The following is a 23,108-nucleotide window of genomic DNA, read 5'->3' as shown; positions in this document are numbered from 1 at the left end:
TTTTTAGTACTAACTCAAGAAGAATGAGTAAAAAAGAAATGATACTACAAGGAGGGAGTGTAACAAAAACAATAAATTTTCAGGTTCACAAGATTTTACACTTCTGATTTTTAGCGATAATTTATCTTCGGTGTCAGCTAATTACGACTTGTACAAGTAATAGTTCTATTGGAGAATAAAGAGATAAAAAATAAAGTAAAAGGATTTGAAATCTATGTACAGGTTTATGTCCTGACCTTATGAGAACTAAAGTGTGTGATTGTTTTTTTAAAAAAATCTCATAATTGTTGTATTTTTATGAAAATTATAGAACAGAATATAAAAGGATTTTCTCTATCAAGGCTGTTGAAAATTCACATGAAAGGAATTAGATAATGCTTTTGTACTCCTTAGAACAAAGGTAACCTGTATATGGCAAAATGATCTCTCACTCTCTCTCTCTCTCTCTCTCTCACACACACACACACACACACACACACACACACAGATGTGGAGAGAAAGAGAGAGAAAGAGGAAGAAGAGAGGGATTTAGTATCCCTGCTATTAGCATCTTCATTTCATAAGAGAAAATAACATTTCTATATTTTTAACATAGTTCCTAAATCCTAGTGTAAATGCTTAAAATGATTATAAATGGAATCATCAGGAAATACAGATGTTGCAATGATAGGTATAAGCCATCATTTGGGGATACAGTTTCTTTGAAAGAGCGAAGTTTATGATACTTGATATAGCATAGGAAGAATATCTTTAAAAAAATCATTATCTTGCCTAAGAAATGCAGCTGTTAAAATAAATCAATATCTAGACTTGTCTTTAAATCCTCTTCATACTATCAATCAAAATTGGTTTCCCTTTATAAAAAATAAAAGCCTTAAGAAAGTATCAACAAAACTTTTGGCACATAATATGTTAAATCACTTGGTTAAGGCTATAAAGCTGCTATGAATATGTTTTTTATGTCAAACAAGTAAAAGTCACAAAACTTTGGTATTGCAAAATTTGCTCTCACTGATGTAACACATACTGACATGATACAAGAAATAGATTGCTTTTCTTTTTATGGACAATTTTCTTGATTCTCTTACTTCTTTTTACTGTCATTGTGAAACTACTTCATCATGGTCTTAATTTCACTGTTTGCTTACTAAAATTATGCTTTCACAATCTTATTGAAGTTCAAAGTCAGTTCAAGTTTAGTTTTCTAATATGTGCCGGTTAATTAGTTCACTGTCAAGAGTAAGATAGATGTTCATTTTCAAATGAATGTTTGTGTATTCCCACCCCTAGCACCCCAACTCAATTCCAAAAAAAAAAGTACAAATGCTGAATTTTTTTATGGTTTTGATTATTATTTATAAATGGAGCAGTTAAATACAAGATAGATTAATACTGCTAATTTCCACATATATTTTATTAGCAATTTACAAACATCTATAGTTTACTGCAGTAAATGCAATACTAATTTTCTTACAGATATATGAGCTATATATTTTATAGGATTAGAGCCAATTTAATACAGTCGATAGAAATTTCATATTTGAAACAATCATCAGCAAATGAGATTAGTCTCACCTCTAGATGTGGAAAACTTTTGGTAAGTGTGTTAGGTAGGTTAGGCACTGTGGTCATTCCCTGCAAACATGCATATTTTCTCTGTCTCTCTCTCTCTCTCACACACACACACACACACACACAATTTCAGAGGCCTAAATTGTAGATCATTTCTATCTTTCATCACATGCCAACTGCAACTCTGTTCCTCATACTCCTTCACTTCAGGAATAGTACTTTGAATATATAACCTGCTTAGGGCAGCCAGACATCCCAGTTTGTCTAAGACTGACTGCCTTCACTGGAACCAAGAATTTCAAAGCTAAAAAATAAAGTCTCAGGAAAACAGTGAGTTGGTCACCCTAAATCCACTCTACAAATGCAAGTAAATCCATTTTCTAGGGTAAGGGGAGTCATATTTTTATGTCATGGATGAAGTTTCATGGATTGAAACTTACAAATGTTGACATCTACTTCCAAACTACCACAGATCATTTAACGAGTATTTGTTATTTAATCCATGAAATCAATAGAAAATATTAAAATAAGGATTATTTTAAAGTATTATTCTAAGTATTAATTTGAGGGATTAAAACATCACATAGCTAAGTCACCATTTCTATGCAAAATTTTTTATCTCCTTTGTCCAAATAAAATCGATGGAGAAAAATTAGTATTACCGTGGCACCTGAGGTCACTGTGCATCTTTAGGTAACTTAACAATAGAGAGAACTATTAATTCTATTGGAAACTAACCTCCATGTAAAAGGGAAGTCACTTTAGAGCAGCTGAATTCACAAAGACACTGATCTTGTCATGCAAATGATTCTAAATCATTGAATTGTGTTTCTATTTAAGTTTATGAGAATTAATAAAATGGTGTTTTAGTGGGCAATGACTATTGCATTAGTCACCATGTCCATGTGAATTCAGAGTGACTAATTTCTTCCAGTAATGGCATTTTCCAAATTCTTATTAAAAAAAAAATCAATTTATTGAAAACCATCTTAATCGAACAAAGTAGCACCATGAAAAAAAATTTATAAATTCATAGTCAAATTAATAAATTTTCGCAAAAATATTAGTGAAGTGTTATCACTTGTTTAACATCCTCCACCCTATGACACCTATCCTCTGGGATATGGTTTTCCCGGTAAACCAGAAAGAATCCACCAAAATACAAACCCACCTCTTCTAATACCTAAGAAGAACTATCCTATATCATCAAGTTTTTTATTTTTACTTGGCTGATAGAAAGCTCAGGGCTACTTAGAGATTAAGTTTTAGTTTACTTACCTGAAAGCCTCCACTCTCCACTCTCTTTATTTTACTTTACTTATGTTCTACTCACCTGCTTTTGCTTAATTCCTTGTTGCTGTAGAATGTGTGTGTTAGTATGAATTCTCACATTAACCCACTGTACCAGGCCAGGGATTGAAATGTGCCCTGGTGCTGCAGAGACACCTCCAATTCTGTCGTAACACAGCAGGAACTCCTACCATAGTTATTTTTAATTTGTGAAAAAAAAAATATATAGCCCAGCAAACAGAAGGTGAGGAACTATTGTGGATTAGGAATTGAAGTCAAAAGAATATCACATGGGTATCATGAATGTGAACATGAGGAAAGGAGAAGTGAAAGGAATAGAAGGCATAAACAAATAATGATATGAAAGGGTGTTCTGCAGACTTTTTAAAATTGGTCATTTTATGCAACTTGGATCTGGCATTGCTGTGGCACTGGCGTAGCCCAGTGGTTACAGCTCCAATTTGACTCCTAGCCTGAGAACCTCCAAATGACATGGGTTTGACCCTAAAAAGACAAAAAATATTGGTCATTTTAGAAATTAGCTGTGTATTTTATATACCAAAACATATCTCAATAAAGTATTTATCTTTTTTATTACTTCCTTTCTCTAGTATATATGCACTCCAGGGCACACAAGAAATTCGTGTTGGTTCGTGAAGAATGCTTGCTTCTTTCATCTGTACCCCTGCTACTGTGGAGCCATCAGCCATAATATTTGTCAAGCTGAAGATGCTAGTCCTCCTCAGTTTAAATATGTGTGGAGATTGGGACTTACAGGTACTCCAATTAATGCCTAAATCAGTTCAAAATTTACTAATTGAGTATTCATTTTTCAATACACAAAAGACATTTCAAAACAAAATAAGGAAAAATGAATTTAATATTCTTATTCTCCAACATGTTCCTTAAATAGACATACATGTGCTTAACACCCACTACATCTCAGGAATTCTTCTTGGAGCATGATCCATAATTATGAAGAAAACCAAAACCAGTGTTATTCCCTACTCTCGTACATCTATTTCTTGGAGGGATTTATTGAGCAATGATAAATATGTAATAGTAAGTTGAAATAAAATGTAATAAATATGTAATTGTAAGTTGAAATAAAATGCTCTTTCAGAAAGAAACATCCTCCCATGCAAACTTATAACCAAAGAACCTGTTTTAGAAAAAGATAAGAAAATATAGGCAATTGGAGAGTGAATTTATTAGACTAGTGTTCTTGGCTTCCTTAAGCAATAGAAATTAATTGGGGCCCCTGTTGCAGCATGGGGTGAAAACAAGTAACAGGTTCCCTTGCTCACTCCCAAAGGAGTAGAGTTGGCTCCTTATAAGAGGTGAGGGTAGAGGTGGGTTTAGGGGTCTGGCCAGAGGGGTGACTTGGGTAGTCAGCCCACTCCCTTGATGGAATCATGAGCAGGGATCATCAGCTTTTGCTCCTGCCTCTTCAGAAGTGGAAGTTGGGCTTTTAGTCCTTTTGTATCTTGTTGTTCATAATTTGCCCCTTACATTTTTGTGATATTTTGTTGCTAGAAGGAGACATTTGTCCCGGTGCAAGCACTGCTGCGAAGGGTCCCAGGTCTCAAGGCCCAGCCTGCTTCAAGTTGAGAGGTCAGATAAGGTTTTTATGACAAAATGTAAGAGAGAGCATTTTAGATTGAGCAAAATTTATTTTAAAAATAACTTTGTTTCAAAGGGTATAAAGTCTCAGTTACTCAAGATGAATAAGATTTAGAAATCTGTACAATACAGGGCCAATATAGGGCAATAATATGTTGTATATTTAAAATTTTGCTAAGAGGACATATATTACACTAAATAACCTTACCACAAAAGAATGGTGGAGTGATTTTTAGATTTTCTTAATATTTTATTTTATTTTATTTATTTTTTGTCTTTTTGCCTTTTCTAGGGCCACTACCACAGCATATGGAGGTTCCCAGGCTAGGGGTCTAATCAGAGCTGTAGCTGCCAGCCTATGACAGAGTCACAGCAAGGCGGGATCCGAGCCGTGTCTGCAACCTACACCACAGCTCATGGCAACACCGGATCCTTAACCCACTGAGCAAGGTCAGGGATCAAACCTGCAACCTCATGGTTCCTAGTCGGATTCATTAACCACTGCACCACGATGGGAACTCCAGATTTTTTTTTTTTTTTTTTTTTTTAAGGAATAGAAAGAAAATCCTTACAGAGCTTGATGCATTAAAAAAGAAAAAAGAAAAAAAAAAGATCAAGAGGAGAAATAGAGGGGGAAAATATCATTTAGTCATAATCATACTGTGAGGTCATGGAAGTTCCTGTTTATGGATTGTATACAGAAAGCAAGTCATAGAGGAATCCTAGCTTTCTGGCTTTAACACTTGAAATAAAATAATTCCAAAACATATTTGATTAAATATTTAACTAATTGTTTTACACAACAGCTGTTTCTATTTCAAAATCTATTCTGATGAGCATAATTTTCTGTTTGATTACACTTTGAATGCTATTTGACTTGGTTCATGCAAATTGATCCACATTCTTGAAACTGCATGGTACTTCAATTAATTATTTTAAAGAATATTTCCTCTGTCAATGATATTTTGTCATTATAGTTTATCAACAATCAGCAAATTAGTGGATTTGATATGTCTATGTCTGTTCTCAACCAACAGCTTATTTTATGCAACCAACAGCAGCTGCACTTATAAGAGTACTATTACATTAAAACAGTGTTGAAGTAAACTAACAAATTAGCCTTTTAACAGAAGACATGGTAATTTATTTCATCATGCTCATAAGATGGTGTGCTGGAGAGTTAACAACCCCTAATGACAGAAATAGTTATCAGTTCATTAAGCAAATCACACTCAAGCACAGAAGTGATGGAAGAGAGCTATGGCTTGTTGATTATATCATGTTACTACAGAAAGGAATTTCAAAGGCTCTGATAGAATACCTACTATTTCACAAATTATACAGTCGAATCAAACATATAAGAACAATAAATAAAGCTAGAGAAGTTACCTGAACTATATGGTCTTCAGGACTATCTAGGGTTAGTGTTAGCTCAGTGGTTTTTAAACCTTGGCCTCATATTATAATCATCCAAGGAGATTTTAAAATATACTGCTGCTAGACTTCCACAAAGAACAATCAAACTGGAATTGTAGTGAAATGGACACAAATGCTTTGACCTTGCAGACTGAGAAACACACTCAACTATTACCAGCCAAATCAGTTCATAGACCTCAGCATCTGCATCATTTTGTACTTGATTTTCCTTTGTCTCAAAGTAGGAATAATGCAGTGTATACATCCACTTAACTTTAAACATCAAAATTATTTGAAAACTAAAAATGGGTAAAGGGAACATATTCACAACAGCAAAATACAGTTTTTAGAAATAGTAGGGGATGTATAGGAAATCAAATTGCTAGTGGATAAATCATCTCTGAGCAAATGTAGTTATTTTATGAATGATAGTGGAATGACAAATATTTTCGAAGATAGGGGTAATATGAAGTTAAACTTGCTTATGGATAAATCAGCTTTTAGTAATTATCATTAAAGTAATGAAAGTGTATTTAGTCATTATCCTTTCATGAATCTAGGTTCAGAACTTAATGAACATAGCTAATTATCACAAAAATAACAATTATGTGCCTCTACATCTGAGAATTTAAATGACCTGGGATGTCCAAGTGAAATAAGTCAGTGTGATAAAATTTAATAGTCAAAAAATATTTAAGTAGGGCCACTAAGATTCTGTTCAATGTCAGTGCAGAGATTCAACAATGCAACTTCTTTTAGTAAAGTTTTAAAGACAAAATAGAATTTATGATAGTTTTTTTTAAGTGTGTAATGGTATTATATATTTTATGTAATTCCTACTTTTTCTGATTGCTATTACTTTTTATTTTCTTAAAAATGTAATTGAAGAGGAACATTAAAATCAAGCTGATAAATTTGAATGGGGTGCATTAATTTTACCAGCAGTAAAATTATTTTAATTATGAGATTTTTCTCCCAACTAAATGAACTGTCTTATACGCCCAATCAATTCCTGCCAATATGATTGCTCTACAAAGAAGGGATGGTAATTAATTAGAAGAAGCCCCTTCAAGGACAATTGGTCTACAGTGCAGGACTTGAGAAAGAGCTGACATGCACTGTTTCTTTTCAATGTCATCATCTATGTTCATTATATGTATTATTAGGTTTGAGAAAAGGAGATATTGACAGAGTGGATAATGAGTTGTGAAGTGAAATAAGATAATATGAATCATGGTTAAGAAAAGATGAAATCATAGCAAAAAAAAGAGATAAGTTTACTTTGAATAGATTTCTGTTTTAAAAGCTTGTGATCATCATTATTTAGTTAACTACATTTACTACTTGTCAGTGATCATACTTGTGACAGAAAATGTTTCAAGGCATTAATTATAATCAATTTATTTGTAGTTATTTTGTAATTTTACAATGATGATTTTGAGAGTAGAAAATTCTGTATATCTAAAAAGACCTTTACCAAAAGTATTTTCTTACCATACTGCTCCACTTTCAAGTCTGCTTTTCTAAAATGCCCACTGTTTTGTCTATATCCATTTAGGACTTTAGGGCCTTATTTCAATATTTAAAAAACAAGTCTGAATTTTGAAAATTAAATGTGATTTAGTGCTTTTCACTTATATTACATAATATTTTCAAAATAGTTTTCAATAACAGAATTATATTATTTGATTAATATACTAAATTGAAATAAATGACATTTAAATTATTAAGTTAAATTAAATTATTAAGATGCCTAAGATAAACTTAGCAAAAATTTGGAAGTGCTAAGGTGAGGAAACTTTAAACATTGCCACAGTATATTTATAAACACAAAATATGGAAAAAATGTTCTAAAAGATATACCATGCTGATGGAGAGGAGACCTAACGCACTCAATATTTCATATATCCAAATCTTATCTCCATAACATTTCAATGAAATAACAACAGTATTTTTATGTTTGCTTTGTTTCTCAAGGTCCACGTAGAAAACTAAATAGACAAAAAGCCAGGTATACTATAAAAGACATGCTGTGTGGTTTGGTGGGGTAGAGACAGCTGTGCCAAATATTAAATAAAGCCTATTATAGAGTTTCAATAATGAAAAGCATGGTACTGTTGCATTAATAAAATGTTGCATTGATAGTCAAAAATATGCAAAATGAAAGTCCAAGGATAAATCTCAAGACATGCAAAAAATTTATCTTATAACAGAATTTGCCATTTCAATCATTAGGATAAAGAGAGACTATTCAGTAGTTGATGAAAAACAGCTGCATAATCATCTGAAAAAAAGTTTGATTTGTAGCTTAGAACATACTCTGGATTAAATTCATATCAAGAAAAGTTTTATATGTAAAAGTTGAAATGATAAAAAAAATCATAAAATGTTGGAGAATTATTTTATAAATTTGGATAAGAAAGTCTTTTATGGCTACCAATCAAAATTTAGAAACCACAAAGGAAAAAATAGTAATTTGCATGAAAAGCAAAAATATCTATCTGTGAAAGACATCATAGAAGCAAAGGTCAATAGAAAACTATACATGATGCATAGAAAGTGTTCCTAATTATATGAGAAAGGGCTTAGCTTTGCTTATAATGAGAGCAAAGCACATTTTAAAAGCCTTGTAAATATAGAGGGTTTTTTTCCTGTAAGTCTGGGGAAAATGTGAGTTTGACAACTTGATGATTTTATCTATAGTTGGTGAAATATAAAAACATTATAACATCTGAGCAGAGCAGTCTGCAATATTTTCCAATGTTGTAAATGTCTACACTGTTTGACCTAGCTTTCTCATCACATGTGCTTACCATCCACATACTGAGTAATGAAGGTGCAAGATTATACGTGGTATCATTGGCTATTTGAACAAAAGAATGAACCCAGATGTAAAAATAGCTGTGGAATACTCCCGGTACTGATTTGAAAATCTCTGAGACATGTGAGAAAGCAAAAAGGAAGATAGGCAATAATGTAAAATTGTGTATAAAATAGTCTACTTTTGGTTCTTTTTATTCTACTTGGGATTATTTCTCTGGAAGATGTTTTTAAGGCTCTTTGTCTCAGTGTTCTGAAATTTCACTATGTTGAATCTTTTAAGGATTATTTTCTTTTTTAAAAAGTTGAGATATGATTAAAACATAATATTTTGTTAGTTTCAGGTATACAACATAATGGTTCTATAATTGTATGTAGGGTGAAATGATAGCCACAGAAAGTTTAGTTAACATTCACCACCACACAGCTACATTTTTTTTCTTGCAATGAGACTTTTTAAGATTTACTCTCACCAATTTTCTTTTTTTTTTTTTTTTCTTTTGCTTTTTAGGGTGACACACACAGCATATGGAGAGTCCCAGGCTAGCGGTCTAATCAGAGCTACAGCTGCCGGCCTACACCACAGCCACAGCAACGTAGGATTTGAGCCATGTCTGTAAACTACACCACAATTCACAGCAACGCTGGATTCTTTACCCACTGAGGGAGGCCAGGGATCGAACCCACAACCTCATGGTTCCTCGTTGGATTCATTTTCGCTGCGCCATGATGGGAACTCCTCTTAGCAATTTTCAAATGGACATTACAGTATTCTTAACTAAATAACATGCAGTACATTATATTCCCAGGAGTTACTTATTTCACAATTGGAATTTTGTACCTCTTGGCTACCATACCTCATTCCACCCACTCTAATTATCTTTTCTGGCAACCACCAATCTATTCTCTGTATCTACGATTTCATTTTTTCTTTCCTTTTAGATTACACATGTAAGTGAAACTTTCCTGTATTTGTCTTTGTCTATCTGATGTATTTCACTTAGCATAATGCCTTTAAGGTCCATACATGTTGTCACAAATGGCAAGATTTCATTCTTTTTATAGCTGGGCTAGTATTCCATTATATGCATATAGTGTTCTTTATCCATTTGTCCACTGATGGACACTTAGGTTGCTTCCGAGTTTTGGCTATTTTAAATAATGGTGCAATGAACATAGAGGTGGAGATATCTTTTCGAGTTAGTGTTTTGTTTGCCTTGGTAATCCGGAAGAATTATTGGATTATATGGTAGTTTCATTATTACCATATAATCCAGAAGAATTACTGGATTATATGGTAATTTCATTTTTAAAAATTTTGGTGGAACTGCTATACTGTTAAATTAAATGTCTCAAAACTAGAGTTGATTTTTTTATTTTATCATATTAGTAATTTTTTAGAGCATTTTCATTTGTCTAAGTGGTACATTTACATGACATTCTGTTGTTTATATAGATAAAATCACTTTTCCTATATTCTAAGGATATTACAGTTTTGATTTTTAAAGTGTTCTTCTGTTCCATTCAGTACCTCAATTTTCTGTAAGTTTAAGGATGGTTTGTTCTTTCTCATTTGGAATCTTTCTGTTAATATAGGGTGACCATAATTAATGGTAAAGACCTAAGAAAATTTATTGAAAATACATAGTCTAATATCCATTTCTCCCAGACACTGAATAAAGAGTTAAAAATAATACTAACTCCTCCAGAAAATAAAGAGGAACACTTACCAATTGTACCAGGTTGGCACAACCATATTATAGTGACTCTCTCTCAGCACACTGAAGATGTGATTATTATTGACAACTTGAAATTTACTTCTTTCGGAGTTCCCGTCGTGGCGCAGTGGTTAACGAATCCGACTAGGAACCATGAGGTTGCGGGTTCGATCCCTGCCCTTGCTCAGTGGGTTAACCATCCGGCGTTGCCGTGAGCTGTGGTGTAGGTTGCAGACGCGGCTCAGATCCTGCGTTGCTGTGGCTCTGGCGTTGGCCGGTGGCTGCAGCTCCGATTCAACCTCTAGCCTGGGAACCTCCATATGCCGCGGGAGCGGCCCAAGAAATAGCAAAAAAAAAAAAAAAAAAAAAAGAAATTTACTTCTTTGTTGTGCCTGATCTGCTAATAATCCTATCCATTGATTATTTTATTACTAATGTAGTAATAATTTTCTGTAATCTTAAAACTGTAAGCAGTCAAGTTACATAAGTAGGTTCAAAATTTTTGAAACACTCTGCATGGCTTCTTAGTTCTTTTTTTAGATTTTTTTCATTTTTTATTTTTTCCCTCAGAGTGACAAATGAGATTTCTAAATGAGGTTTGCACACAGAAGTTATATTTCAGCTTGTGAACCCTCTCTATTTAAAAATTCAGTTGTAGGAGTTCCTGTCGTGGCTCAGCGGTAATGAATCTGACAATAACCATGAGGATGCAGGTTCAATCCCTGGCCTTGCTCAGTGGGTTAAGGATCCGGCCTTGCCGTTAGCTATGGTGTAGGTCGCAGACTCAGCTTGGATCCTTCATTGCTGTGGCTGTGGTGTAGACTGACAGCTGTAGCTCTGATTTGACCCCTAGTCTGGAAATGCCATATGCCCCAGATGTGGCCCTAAAAAGCCAAAAAAATTATATAGCTTAGATAATATTTTCCAGGAAGTCATGTCTCACAATCTATAGGTTTGTAAACTATAAGCAAATCTAAAATAAGGCTAGAAATTTTTGTGGGTAAATATTATCTTTCTGAGAAACGTTATGGTCTCATTACTAGGAGTGTTACATTCACAATGAGATTGTATCAAGTCCCCCATGTTCTTTTGTTACCTGGAAATGTTATATCCACTAAAGAAAGATAACAAATACTCAGCTAAATTAGTTCCTTTCTCCCCCCAATTTTAGACTCTCCATTTGTTTCTCTCTCTCTTTTTTTTTTTAGATTTCAAATCTCTCATTCCATAATTTCCTATTTACCAGTTATATCATCTTTTCCTATAAATACTTTAACATATTTACATAGATATTTTACAGTCTTTGTATGATAATTCAAAGCCAGAACCATCTGTATGTCTTGTGAACCCTCTCTATTTAAAAATTCAGTTTTAACTAAGTTTCTTCCTGAATATAGGTCACATTATTTTGCTTTTTTGCAATTTCATTGTTTATTGAATCACAGATATTACATTTATCATCAGGATGTGAAGTAGCTACATTATATATATGTAAATGTGTGTGTGTGTGTGTGTGTATGAATGTGTTTACCTATATCTCACACACACACACACACACACTCACTCATTCACACCCCCTTCCTTTCTTCCTTTTTGTTAGGAGACTAGGATGAGATGCTAACCATTTTTCTTTTATAAATATTTTAATGACTTCTGGGCCCAAATTTCTTTTGCAACTGTACCCTATGCTACTACAATATACAAAGAGTAAACATGTTTTTGTATAAAATGTATTATGTTTCTCATTATTACATTATTTTTATGATTAGTCATTGGAAATTTACTTAGCATTTGATTTTTTTTTCCTTTTTCGGCTGCACCCACAGCATATGGAGGTTCCAAGGCTAGGGGTCTAATCAGAGCTACAGCTGCCAGCCTATGTCACAGCAATATCAGATCGAGTCGTATCTGTGACCTATACCACGGCTCACAGCAACACTGGATCTTTAACCCAGTGAGTGAGGCCAGGGATCAAACCTGCAACCCCATGGTTCCTAGTTGGATTCATTTCTGCTGCACTGTGACAGGAACTCCAGCATTTGATTATTTTTAAAGTGCATTAACATGGAAGCTGTGACTTCTTCTGTTGCTCTATTTCTTATTCCATTTTTAAAATGAGAGGGCTGGGTCTTATTCTGCTTTAGGTCTCTCAAATCTAACATTCTGTAAATGTAGAAGCTTATTTTGTGGTAGATATGGTCAAATTGATGTTATCAAGTAATGAGATGACTGCCTTTAATAATTCAATGTGAATGTAAGTTTGTGAAAGTTTATTCAATGTTTCATCTCTTTTTTTAAAGGATCTGAAGGTCAAAAATGTGAAGTGTTTACTGGTGATTACTTTTTTCTCATTGCCAATTGCACAAAAGACACAGTCTGTGTGAACCAACCTGAAGCCCTTGGTCATGTATGTTGGTTCTTACATGAAGGAAAAAGGGAGGTAAGGTACATCTATGCTATAGTTTCTTATTGCATCTTTTAACTTATAATTGTCATTTTGAAGAAAGCTAGAAATATTAAAGTTTCAGATTTAGCATTCAGATGTGCATAGCTTAAATAGTACCTCAAAAAGAAATTCTCATCAATACATTTAAGAAATCTTTTTTACTTTTACTATTTATAATATAGAGACATAACAGTGTTTTAAGAATCATTCCATACCGAGTTTTCTGTGGTCTATTCATGTTATAATTTCTGACTAATTAAATCTATCAAACACAGTTGTGATAATGTGATATTTTTTGTGTAAAGATCAGAAGAAAACTCCCATTGTCTTTGGACTATAGTTGTTGTTTTTAGGGCCACTTCTGCAGCATAAGGAAGTTACCAGGCTAAGGGTCAAATCAGAGCTACAGCAGCCGGCCTACACCACAGCTGCATGAGTGCAAGATCAGAGCTGCATCTGCGAACTACACCACAGTTCATAGCAACATCGTATCCTTAACCCAGTGAGAGAGGCCAGGGATTGAACCTGCATCCTCATGGATACTAGTCAGGTTTGTTTCTGCTGAGCCAAAAAGGGAACTCCTGGGATATAGTTTAATCTATGGAAAAATTCTAATCTTCGGTCAGTTTTACCACTAACAACTGTGGAGCCTAAGGCAAGAGCACAGAGCTGCCCTCTTGTTTTACCATCTCACTTCTACTTTGTAAAAATTAGGATAATATTTTCAAACAAATAACTATACGAAATGAAAATTTTCCGCTCTTAATTTTAAATAGATAATGGACGTTTTGTCAAAATGACTAAGGAATTTTCCAAAAAGATTGTAGAGTTAACCTAACATGTGTAACCTTTCTTCTCTGGAAACAACCTAATTTGGTCATTTTATAGAAACAAACACCAAATTTTCATTTTATGTCTGATGTATCAGCCATACAAAATTTTAAGTAAAGATTCATAAGCTGTTTTCATTCTGTATAAATCCATTAACATTGGGCCAACTTTATAAAAATAACACAAATTCCTCTGTACTTAAAATACACCCAACTGGAGAGGCATTGCGAATGGAGGTAAATAAACTTCGAACTCCTCAGGCCTTTTGATTTCAAGTACATCTTCATCATATATCTTTTATTATATTTTTTAACTTCATAAACATATACATCAAAGCTTATATACATTTCTACATATGTATTTAGCTAATTGCAGATACACAACTATATGTATAGATTATTAGTTTTTATCCTTATCCTACTTTTAACTTTTTCAGCATATTAATAAATAACATATATTATATTAAATTTACTAGTTAGAAAACAAAGCAAATCACTGATTATCATATATATATGTTTATATTTTTCCATATTCTTCTAAAATAATTACCCATTTTAATAAAGTAATTAACATTTGCTTTATACACAAGAGAAAGCACAAAGACAGCAATCCAATAATTTGTAGTTGTTTTATTTTTTCATGATCACACAGTATGTATCACTTTAACAACTTTTTTGTTAAACAAAATAAACATAAATATAGCAATATAAACATAAATATACATCACTAATGACATCCGCACATCTTAATTTCCATGCTATAAGAAACAGGGTAATTTAAAACTGTATTTAGAGACTAGTATTTGTGTATTTTCCTTACTTAAAAATGTTTAGATCCCAAAAGGGTAATGAATTCAATTTACTATCAGTGTAAATTCAGTTTACTATCAGTGAATTTCAATTTACTATCAGTGTAAGTTCTTCAAAATTTGGAAATTGTAATTTACAATATCATATTGTTCTTATAATTTGTAGTTTCACCAACAAAACTTTCTGGTACATCAATGTAGTAAAGTCAGTGAACATGAACAAGATTGACCACTTTAAATTATGTTTTTTTAATTTTTTAAATGAAATTCCAATTATTTCAAATTCATAGTTTTATAATTATAAACAATCTGAGGAAACAATAATAGAACTATTTTTAAATTTAAATTGCTCTGATTTGCCTGGAGAGTCATTTATTTATTGGGAAATTATATAAGATCATTTTAATATAAGTAAGTATCTATGTTCGTATATTTGAAAATTTAAGACTTCTGAGCTTATGCCAAAACTCTAAAGGTCTAGTGTTCTTTTCACCTGAAAGAATAAATCACCTGCACGCACAGGCACACTTTTTCTGCTTTATTACATTTTGACAAAGGGGAAACATACAAATAAAACACTGTTAATAATTTTCTTTTTCCTTGTACTCTTGACTATGTGAACAATAGTCCTAGAATGTACATATAATGACTGAAAATTATTTAGGCTCAATTAATTTAACAATTTCCTAAGCAAGATAGAAATGAAGAAATAACGAAAACGAAGAAATGAAGGAAAGGTAGTTGAAGGAGAGAGCTAGCTTTAAGAGGATACAATGATTGTTAAAGGTTAATTATTTTCTCTCTCCAAAGAGCTGTAGAAACTTAAATGAAGAAGACTCATTTTCACACATATACGGACACACATACACGCACACATTTTTATTGGGAATAGTTTAAACAATAAGTCACATTCTTGACAATTTCATAGAAACTTATAATTAAAAATCTAGTGCTTATTAATCCCAGAAGTACGAAGATGAAAAAGGAGTTCTTGTGCACTGAACAGAGTCCTCACTCTATTAGACACCGGAGAGAAGCAACCCCTTGAGGGTTTTTCTCTTTTTGTTCTAATGTATCTGTCAAGTGAACAATCTTGTTCATGTCAAAATTTCCCTAGAGTGGCCACTGCAATTTCAGGTTGTCCTTTGAGAAATAACAACAATTAGAGAATGTCCATGACTTACATCAGAAAGAGAAGTGTGTGTGTCAAAGCCTAAGATACCAAGAGGACCCCTGAAAACACATCAGGCATTTGTGAATCTGCCAGAGCAACTGGTCCCAGCTGAGGGCCAACAAAAGTGTTCACAATATTTTGCAAAGGTGATACAAGGAAAATTCTGTTCAGGAATGTAGACTCTGTGACAATCTGAATTCATTACTCCTTTAGTTATCAGAATGATGATGTTACAGGACCTAAATATCCTCTTACAGATTCCCCAGATTAAGTGATGTTGACAGAAGGATTCTTCTCTTTAGATGCATTGGCGCACATAATTAAAGCATTCCTAATATGTACTTGCATGTTCTTATGTTACTGTAGCAGGTAGAGGGAAGAAAATCCAGTGGTCTCAGATTAAGGCACTTTTTGCAGTTGAGAGTCCTGAACTTTGATTCTTTGTGTATTTTAATTGGATATTTGCAGAGTTTTGCTTTTGTTTAATATTAACCCTCCAAAGATCACCAGACAATTTTGTTGATGAAGTAAAACTAATCCTTTTAGATTTACTGTACTAAGGGAAACAACACCTTAATATAATTTTACTAGCGTCTCAGTAGAAGTTATTGGAGGATATTTAAATGTTTCAGAACCTTGGTTGTGTTGTGGGGGGAAATAAAAGGAAAGGATTGGCCAAGTTTATGAATAAAGCTTTGTATTGGTGGACACAAAGTGAGGATAATCTGCATTGGGATCAAAAGAATGTCTTTCTCGGAGTTCCTGTCGTGGCTCAGCGGTTAACGAAATCTGACTGGCATCCATGAGGATGCAGGTTCAATCCCTGGCCTTGCTCTGTGGGTTAAGGATCCAGCATTGCCGTGAGCTGTGGTGGGTTGGTCACAGGCAAGGTTTGGATCCTGCGTTGGAGTGGCTGGGAACCTCCATATGCTGCAGGGTGGAACCCTAAAAAGCAAAAAAAAAAAGAATGTCTTTCTCAAGGTCCTGGAGTCATCTCTTTTATAAGTTAACATCAAGGAGATCTTACCCCTATTTCCTAGTCCCAGTGGAAGAGAAAGAACCTAACTTCAGTAGGTTCACTTAGAAAACACAGAAGGCTTACTTACAAAGCAAAACTCTTGCAAGTTCAGCAATAACTCAGTGTACACCACACACTTCATTCGTCAGTCCACACCTAATTTCCTTCAGTACTTTTCTACTAGCTCATGCTTGTATGTAAAAACACACCTATGTATTCTTTTAGCAAAATTGACTTTCATCTCTTCCCTTCATTGCAACTGCCTTGAATAAAGTCTTTCTTACTCATTTAACTTTGTCCACTGAAACTTTTACTTTGACTAATACTTTTCTAGGAGTCCAAGTTTCTACATATCATGATTAAAAGAAAGTCACTCAGTCTTATTTCTGAAGTCCCTTTACATATGTGTTTGAATAACAAGGGCCCCAAATGGTAAAACACAGGCCATATATTAGGCCTTAGAGAGTGTCTCCCAATAAAATCCCCTTGCCAACTGACTTTACTTATATAATGTGGAAATAACAAAATTATAGAAAAAAAGAAGATATTCCATGAAATGATAGTCATGATTATTTAAAGTGTTTACTTGCATACACAAAACATTTTTCAAAATTATGTTGTAAGTGTTATACACAAGCTTCTATCCAGCAGAAGTTAAATTTGTGTAATGATATATAGTTGTATACATGCATCAATAAATAATGAATTTCCAGAAAGATAGTTTTGGTTTCCCTCTATTCTACTTTAAAAGAAAAGATCACCCCCTCTCCAGATTTGACTTCATTACATTTATTCATCAATAAACATTTTATTATTAAGAAAAAAATAAAATATAATTCCATTTTGTATATTTATTAATTTTGGCATTTAAAAAACTGACACAGGTTAATAATTGATTATTGATATAATCAATTATAAATATTTGCTATATAAGTTAATTATATCATAATGTATTATAATTTTTAATATAACATTAATTATTATTAGCATTACAGATAACCACTGAATATTCCAGAGTAATTTATATTTATAGTTAAAGCTTTTACTCTAATTGTAGACATATATGAGTAGATCTCAATCTCATTATTTGATCAAAGAGCTCATTGAAAATCTGATGAAAGCTAAAATCAGCTCCTTCTCTATATCTTAGGTACACAAAAGCACACCATTTTCAATAAAATTTCAAAGACTTAATGGAATTCTTTTAAGTAGATTTTTTAATACTCTATAGATTCAAAAACTGAGAAATATGGTCCTGGACTTTTATTTATTTATTTATTTTTTTGTCTTTTCTAGGGCCACTCCCACGGCATATGGAGGTTCCCAGGCTAGGGGTGTAGTTGGAGCTGTAGCCGCCGGCCTACATCAGATCCACAGCAACACCAGATCCAAGCCGCGTCTGCAACCTACACCACAGCTCAGAGCAACACCCGATCCTTAACCCACTGAGCAAAGCCAGGGATCGAACCCGCAACCTCATTGTTCCTAGTCGGATTCATTAACCACTGAGCCACAACAGGAACTCCTGGTCCTGGACTTTTATTGGTAGGGAGTGTTTTTATGACATATTCAATTTTATTTCTAGTGATTGTTCTGTTCAGTTGATCTATTTCTTCTTGATTCAATAAAAGTCCAGGACCAGATGGCTTCACAGGTGAAGTGTACCAAACATACAAAGAGGAAATTATACCCATCCTCCTTAAACTTTTTCAAATGGTTGAAAAAGAAGGAACACTCCCAAAGATATTCTATGATTCCACCATCATCCTAATTCTGAAACCAGAGAATGAAACCACCAAAAAAGAAAACTATAGGCCAATATCATTGATGAATATAGACACAAAAATTCTCAACAAAATTTTAGCCATCCAAATCCAACAACATATCAAAAAGATCATACACTACGACCAGGTGGGATTCATCCCAGGTGTACAAGGATGGCTCTACATATGCAAATCAATCAAAGTCATACACCACATTAACAAAAGAAAGTCAAAAACCGTATGATCATCTCAATAGATGCAGAGGAAGCATTTGACAAAGTTCAACATACCTACATGATAAAAACTCTTAACTAAAGTGGGTATAGAAGGAACATATCTTAACATAATTAAAGCCATTTATGACAACCCCACAGCAAATATAATACTCAATGGAGAAAAACTGAAAGCCTTCCCACTAAATCTGGAACAAGACAAGGATGTCCACCCCCACCACTGTTATTCAACACAGTCCTGGAAGTCCTAGCCACAGGAATTAGACAAACAAAAGAAAAAAAAGGCATCCAAATAGGAAGAGAAGAGGTAAAACTGTCACTGTATGCAGACGACATGATACTATAGATAGAAAACCCTAAGGACTCAACCAAAAACTACTTGGAGTGATCAACCAATTCAGCAAAGTAGCAGGATATAAGATTAATATTCAGAAATCAGTCACGTTTCTGTATACTAACAATGAAATATTAGAAAAGGAATACAAAAATACAATACCTTTTAAAATTGCACCCCCAAAAAGCAAAAACCTGGGAATACAGCTGACCAAGGAGGTAAAGGATTTATATGCTGAGAACTATAAAACATTAATCAAGGAAATTAAAGAAGATGTGAAAAAATGTAAAGATATTCCATGCTTCTGGGTTGGAAAAATTAATACTGTAAAAATGGCCATACTACCCAAAGCGATCTACAGATTCAATGCCATCCCTATCAAATTACCCATTACATTTTTCACACAACTAGAAAAAACTATCCAAAAATTTAGATGGAACCAAAAAAGACCCACAATTGACAAAGCAATTCTGAAGAACAAAAACTAAGCAGGAGGCATAACTCTCCCAGACTTCAGGCAATGTTACAAAGCCACAGTCATCAAGACAGTGTGGTACTGGTACCAAAACAGACAGAAAGACCAATGAAACAGAATAGAGAACCCAGAAATAAACCCAGACACCTATGGTCAATTAATGTTTGACAAGGGAGGCAAGAACATAAAATGGGAAAAAGAAAGTCTATTCAGCAAGAATTACTGGGAAACCTGGACAGCTGCATGCAAATCAATGAAACTAGAACATACCCTCACACCATGCACAAAAATAAACTCCAAATGGCTGAAAGACTTAAATATAAGACAAGACACCATCAAACTCCTGGAAGAAAACATGGGCAAAACATTCTCTGACATCAACCTTACGAATGTTTTCTCAGGTCAGTCTCCCAAAGCAGCAGAAATAAGAGCAAAAATAAACCAATGGGACCTCATCAAACTGACAAGTTTTGCACAGCAAAGGAAACCCAAAAGAAACCAAAAAGACAACTTACAGAATGGGAGAAAATCACTTCAAATGATGCAACTGACAAGGGCCTAATCTCTAAAACATACAAGCAACTTATACAACTCAACAGCAAAAAAAACCAACAATCCAATGCAAAAATGAGTGAAAGACCTGAATAGACAATTGTCCAAGGAAGACATACAGATGGCCAAGAAGCACATGAAAAAATGCTCAACATTCCTGATTATTAGAGAAATGCAAGTCAAAACTACCGTGAGATACCACCTCACCCCAGTCAGAATGGCCATCATTAATAAATCCACAAATAACAAATGCTGGAGGGGGTGTGGAGAAAAGGGAGCCCTCCTGCACTGTTGGTGGGAATGTAAGCTGGTACAACCACTATGGAGATCAGTATGGAGGTATCTTAGAAACGTATGCATAGAACTATCATATGACCCAGCAATCCTACTCTTGGCCATAAATCCAGACAAAACTTTCCTTAAAAAAGACACATGCTCTCGTATGTTCATTGCAGCACTATTCACAATAGCCAAGACATGGAAACAGCCCAAATGTCCATCGATAGATGATTGGATTAGGAAGATGTGGTGTATATATCCACAATGGATATATACACTGTGTACTCAGTCATAAAAAGAACCAGATAATGCCATTTGCAGCAACATGGATGGAACTAAAGATTCTCATACTGAGTGAAGTAAGTCAGAGAGAGAGAAAGACAAATACCATATGATATCACTTCTATCTGGAATCTAAAATAAGGCACAAAGTAGCCTTTCCAAGGAAAAGAAAATCATGGACTTGGAGAATAGACTTGTGGTTGCCAAGCGGGAGGGGGAGGGAGTGGGGTGGACTGGGGAGCTTGGGGTTAACTGATGTGCCCACTACTGCCTTTGGAATGGATTAGCAATGAGATCCTGCTGTGTAGCACTGGCAACTGTGTCTAGTCACTTTTGATGGAGCATGATAATGTGTGAAAATAGAATGTGTATATGTATGTGTAACTGGGTCACCATGCTGTACAGTAGAAAAAAAAATTGTATTGAGGAAATAACTATTAAAAAATAACAATAACAAAAAATAAAAATAAATTAAAAAACTGAGAAATCTTTTCCCTGGATGTGGAAGGTTAATCCAGCTTTTTGCATATCTACTGATATATTTATTGTCATAAGTTTTTCTGGAAAACCTTTTCTTAGGTCTAAATTTAAATATACAAAACTAGAACTCTAGCAGAAGGCTGCATTGTATGATTAGATTGAAAAAAAAAAAAACCCTCTTAAAGATAGCAAGTTTAATGTTTCTTAGTGCCATTAACTACTTGCAATGATTTTTAGATTTAGTAAATAACCTATAAGCTTCAATAAAGAGTTCACCATTTTCAACATACAATGAAAGAATTTTAACAAAGCTTTAAATGCAGTTTAGGTGTTCATATCACAATCTTTAGACAAAGGCTAGTGTGGTTTTTGGTACATAGTTTTAAGGAATATCCATTAGACAAGCTTTCATTTGGTTCTTTCAGATTTTCTTAAATCTCAGCAACAGCTATTTTGAAAATAAAGCAAAAAGGAAAGCATATAATTACAGGAAATAATAATTTTCCATAGTCTGAATTCTGTAATATTACCCTTTGTTGTTAAAATATTTTTTGCAAGATTTTCTTATGTATCAGTGACCTTGATTTCTAGTAACTAAAAACATAATGATTCTTTAGCATATGATATTTCTGTCTCCATCATAAAAGAACAAATTATTCATACTTTTGTATTTTTCAGTAAAAATAAAAAATTAAGCATACTTGAAATCTCACAGATTCTAGGCTCTGAGTGTGATCAGCAGGTAATATCTAATTTTTCCCTGGTGTTGTGTAGAAATACCCCAGATTATACTGAAAATATACAAAAGCAAAGCTCTGAATTACCCAGTACCCTGGGACCATTGCTCTTTTCTGCAGTTTTCACAGGTAAAACCATCTGTGTACTCCTTTGCAAAACAAACTGGAAAGATGGGGCAGCTGCTACAAGGCGGGCAGTGAGTACCTGAACTGCTGTCACAGAAACATCTAAAGTGCATGCAAAAGGACATTAATGATAGTGTCTTAACAGATTTTAAACATCTTATACCAAGAGATCAATAGAAAATATCAGGTGCATGGGCACAGAACACAAAGCAGAATTAGATTTTAGAATAAGACTAGTTAAATTATTTTGCTTTTAGAATTAAAACAAATCAGCTAAGCAGACTTCCAAGGTAAATGGGATAATGGGAGGAGGTAATGGAAACTTTGAACATAAATCCAAATTTTCCAGTACAACCTCTATAAGACAGTTCAGTCAACAAGGAGAAAAAAACAAAACCATCAATCACTGATGTTTATATATATGTTACTTATGAGTAATAGACGTTTTAGTGTTTTGTATTTTCTAGTTGTTTTGAAAGTTGAAAATATACATTTTTTTAATATAGCATACTAGAAGAATTGGCAAAACTTGAATAAAATTTGTTATAAAATAGCGTATTACAATCATAATTAATTTTTTAACACTGACATTTTACTGAAGTAATGAAAGAGTGTACCCTTGTTTTTATAAAAATACATGTAAAAGTAATTGAGGACAAAATGTAATACAATAACAAATTTCAGAAAAAAATTAATAACATTATTAAGTACATACAGATACATATAAACATATATTACATATATCTGTACATATACATAGATATATATGAAGGGAGCAAATAATAAAATAGTGTCATAAAATGCTAATATCTGGTGTTTTTATGTGAGATCTTATTTAACTTTGCAAGCCAATTATAACAATTTTTCCTTAATTTAAGTAGCTTACAACAAATACACTCTGTATATAGGAAATGATTACACACGCAAACAGTAAAGAATAAAGTTTTTTTCTGGATTACAAACACATAGACATACAGACATAGACTGGGAAAACATATAAAACCAATTATAATATTTTAGCCATTGGCTAAGGGCAAATAGCATTTGAAAAAATCCTCATCTGTCTATGTCAAGGACCTGTTCTCCTTCCTAGTGGATTTAAAGTTCTCGACTAATTTAAGCTCCAAATAG

At 33.5% G+C, this 23,108-nt stretch overlaps 1 protein-coding gene across 1 annotated transcript in view; it reads left to right on the top strand.

The window, feature by feature from the left end:
* EYS (eyes shut homolog (Drosophila)) overlaps window positions 1–23,108 on the top strand; it is a 1,343,277-nt gene that overhangs the window by 93,837 nt on the left and 1,226,332 nt on the right. Inside the window, 2 exon segments of the mRNA XM_021084496.1 lie at window positions 3,474–3,639; window positions 12,740–12,879. Coding sequence (XP_020940155.1) covers window positions 3,474–3,639; window positions 12,740–12,879 — 306 coding nt within the window.

Source organism: Sus scrofa, chromosome 1 (assembly GCF_000003025.6).
Source record: "Sus scrofa isolate TJ Tabasco breed Duroc chromosome 1, Sscrofa11.1, whole genome shotgun sequence".
Lineage (NCBI taxonomy): Eukaryota > Metazoa > Chordata > Mammalia > Artiodactyla > Suidae > Sus > Sus scrofa.
The sequence above is the reverse complement of the archived record's forward strand: the minus strand, read 5'-3'. Positions and strand labels throughout refer to the sequence as shown.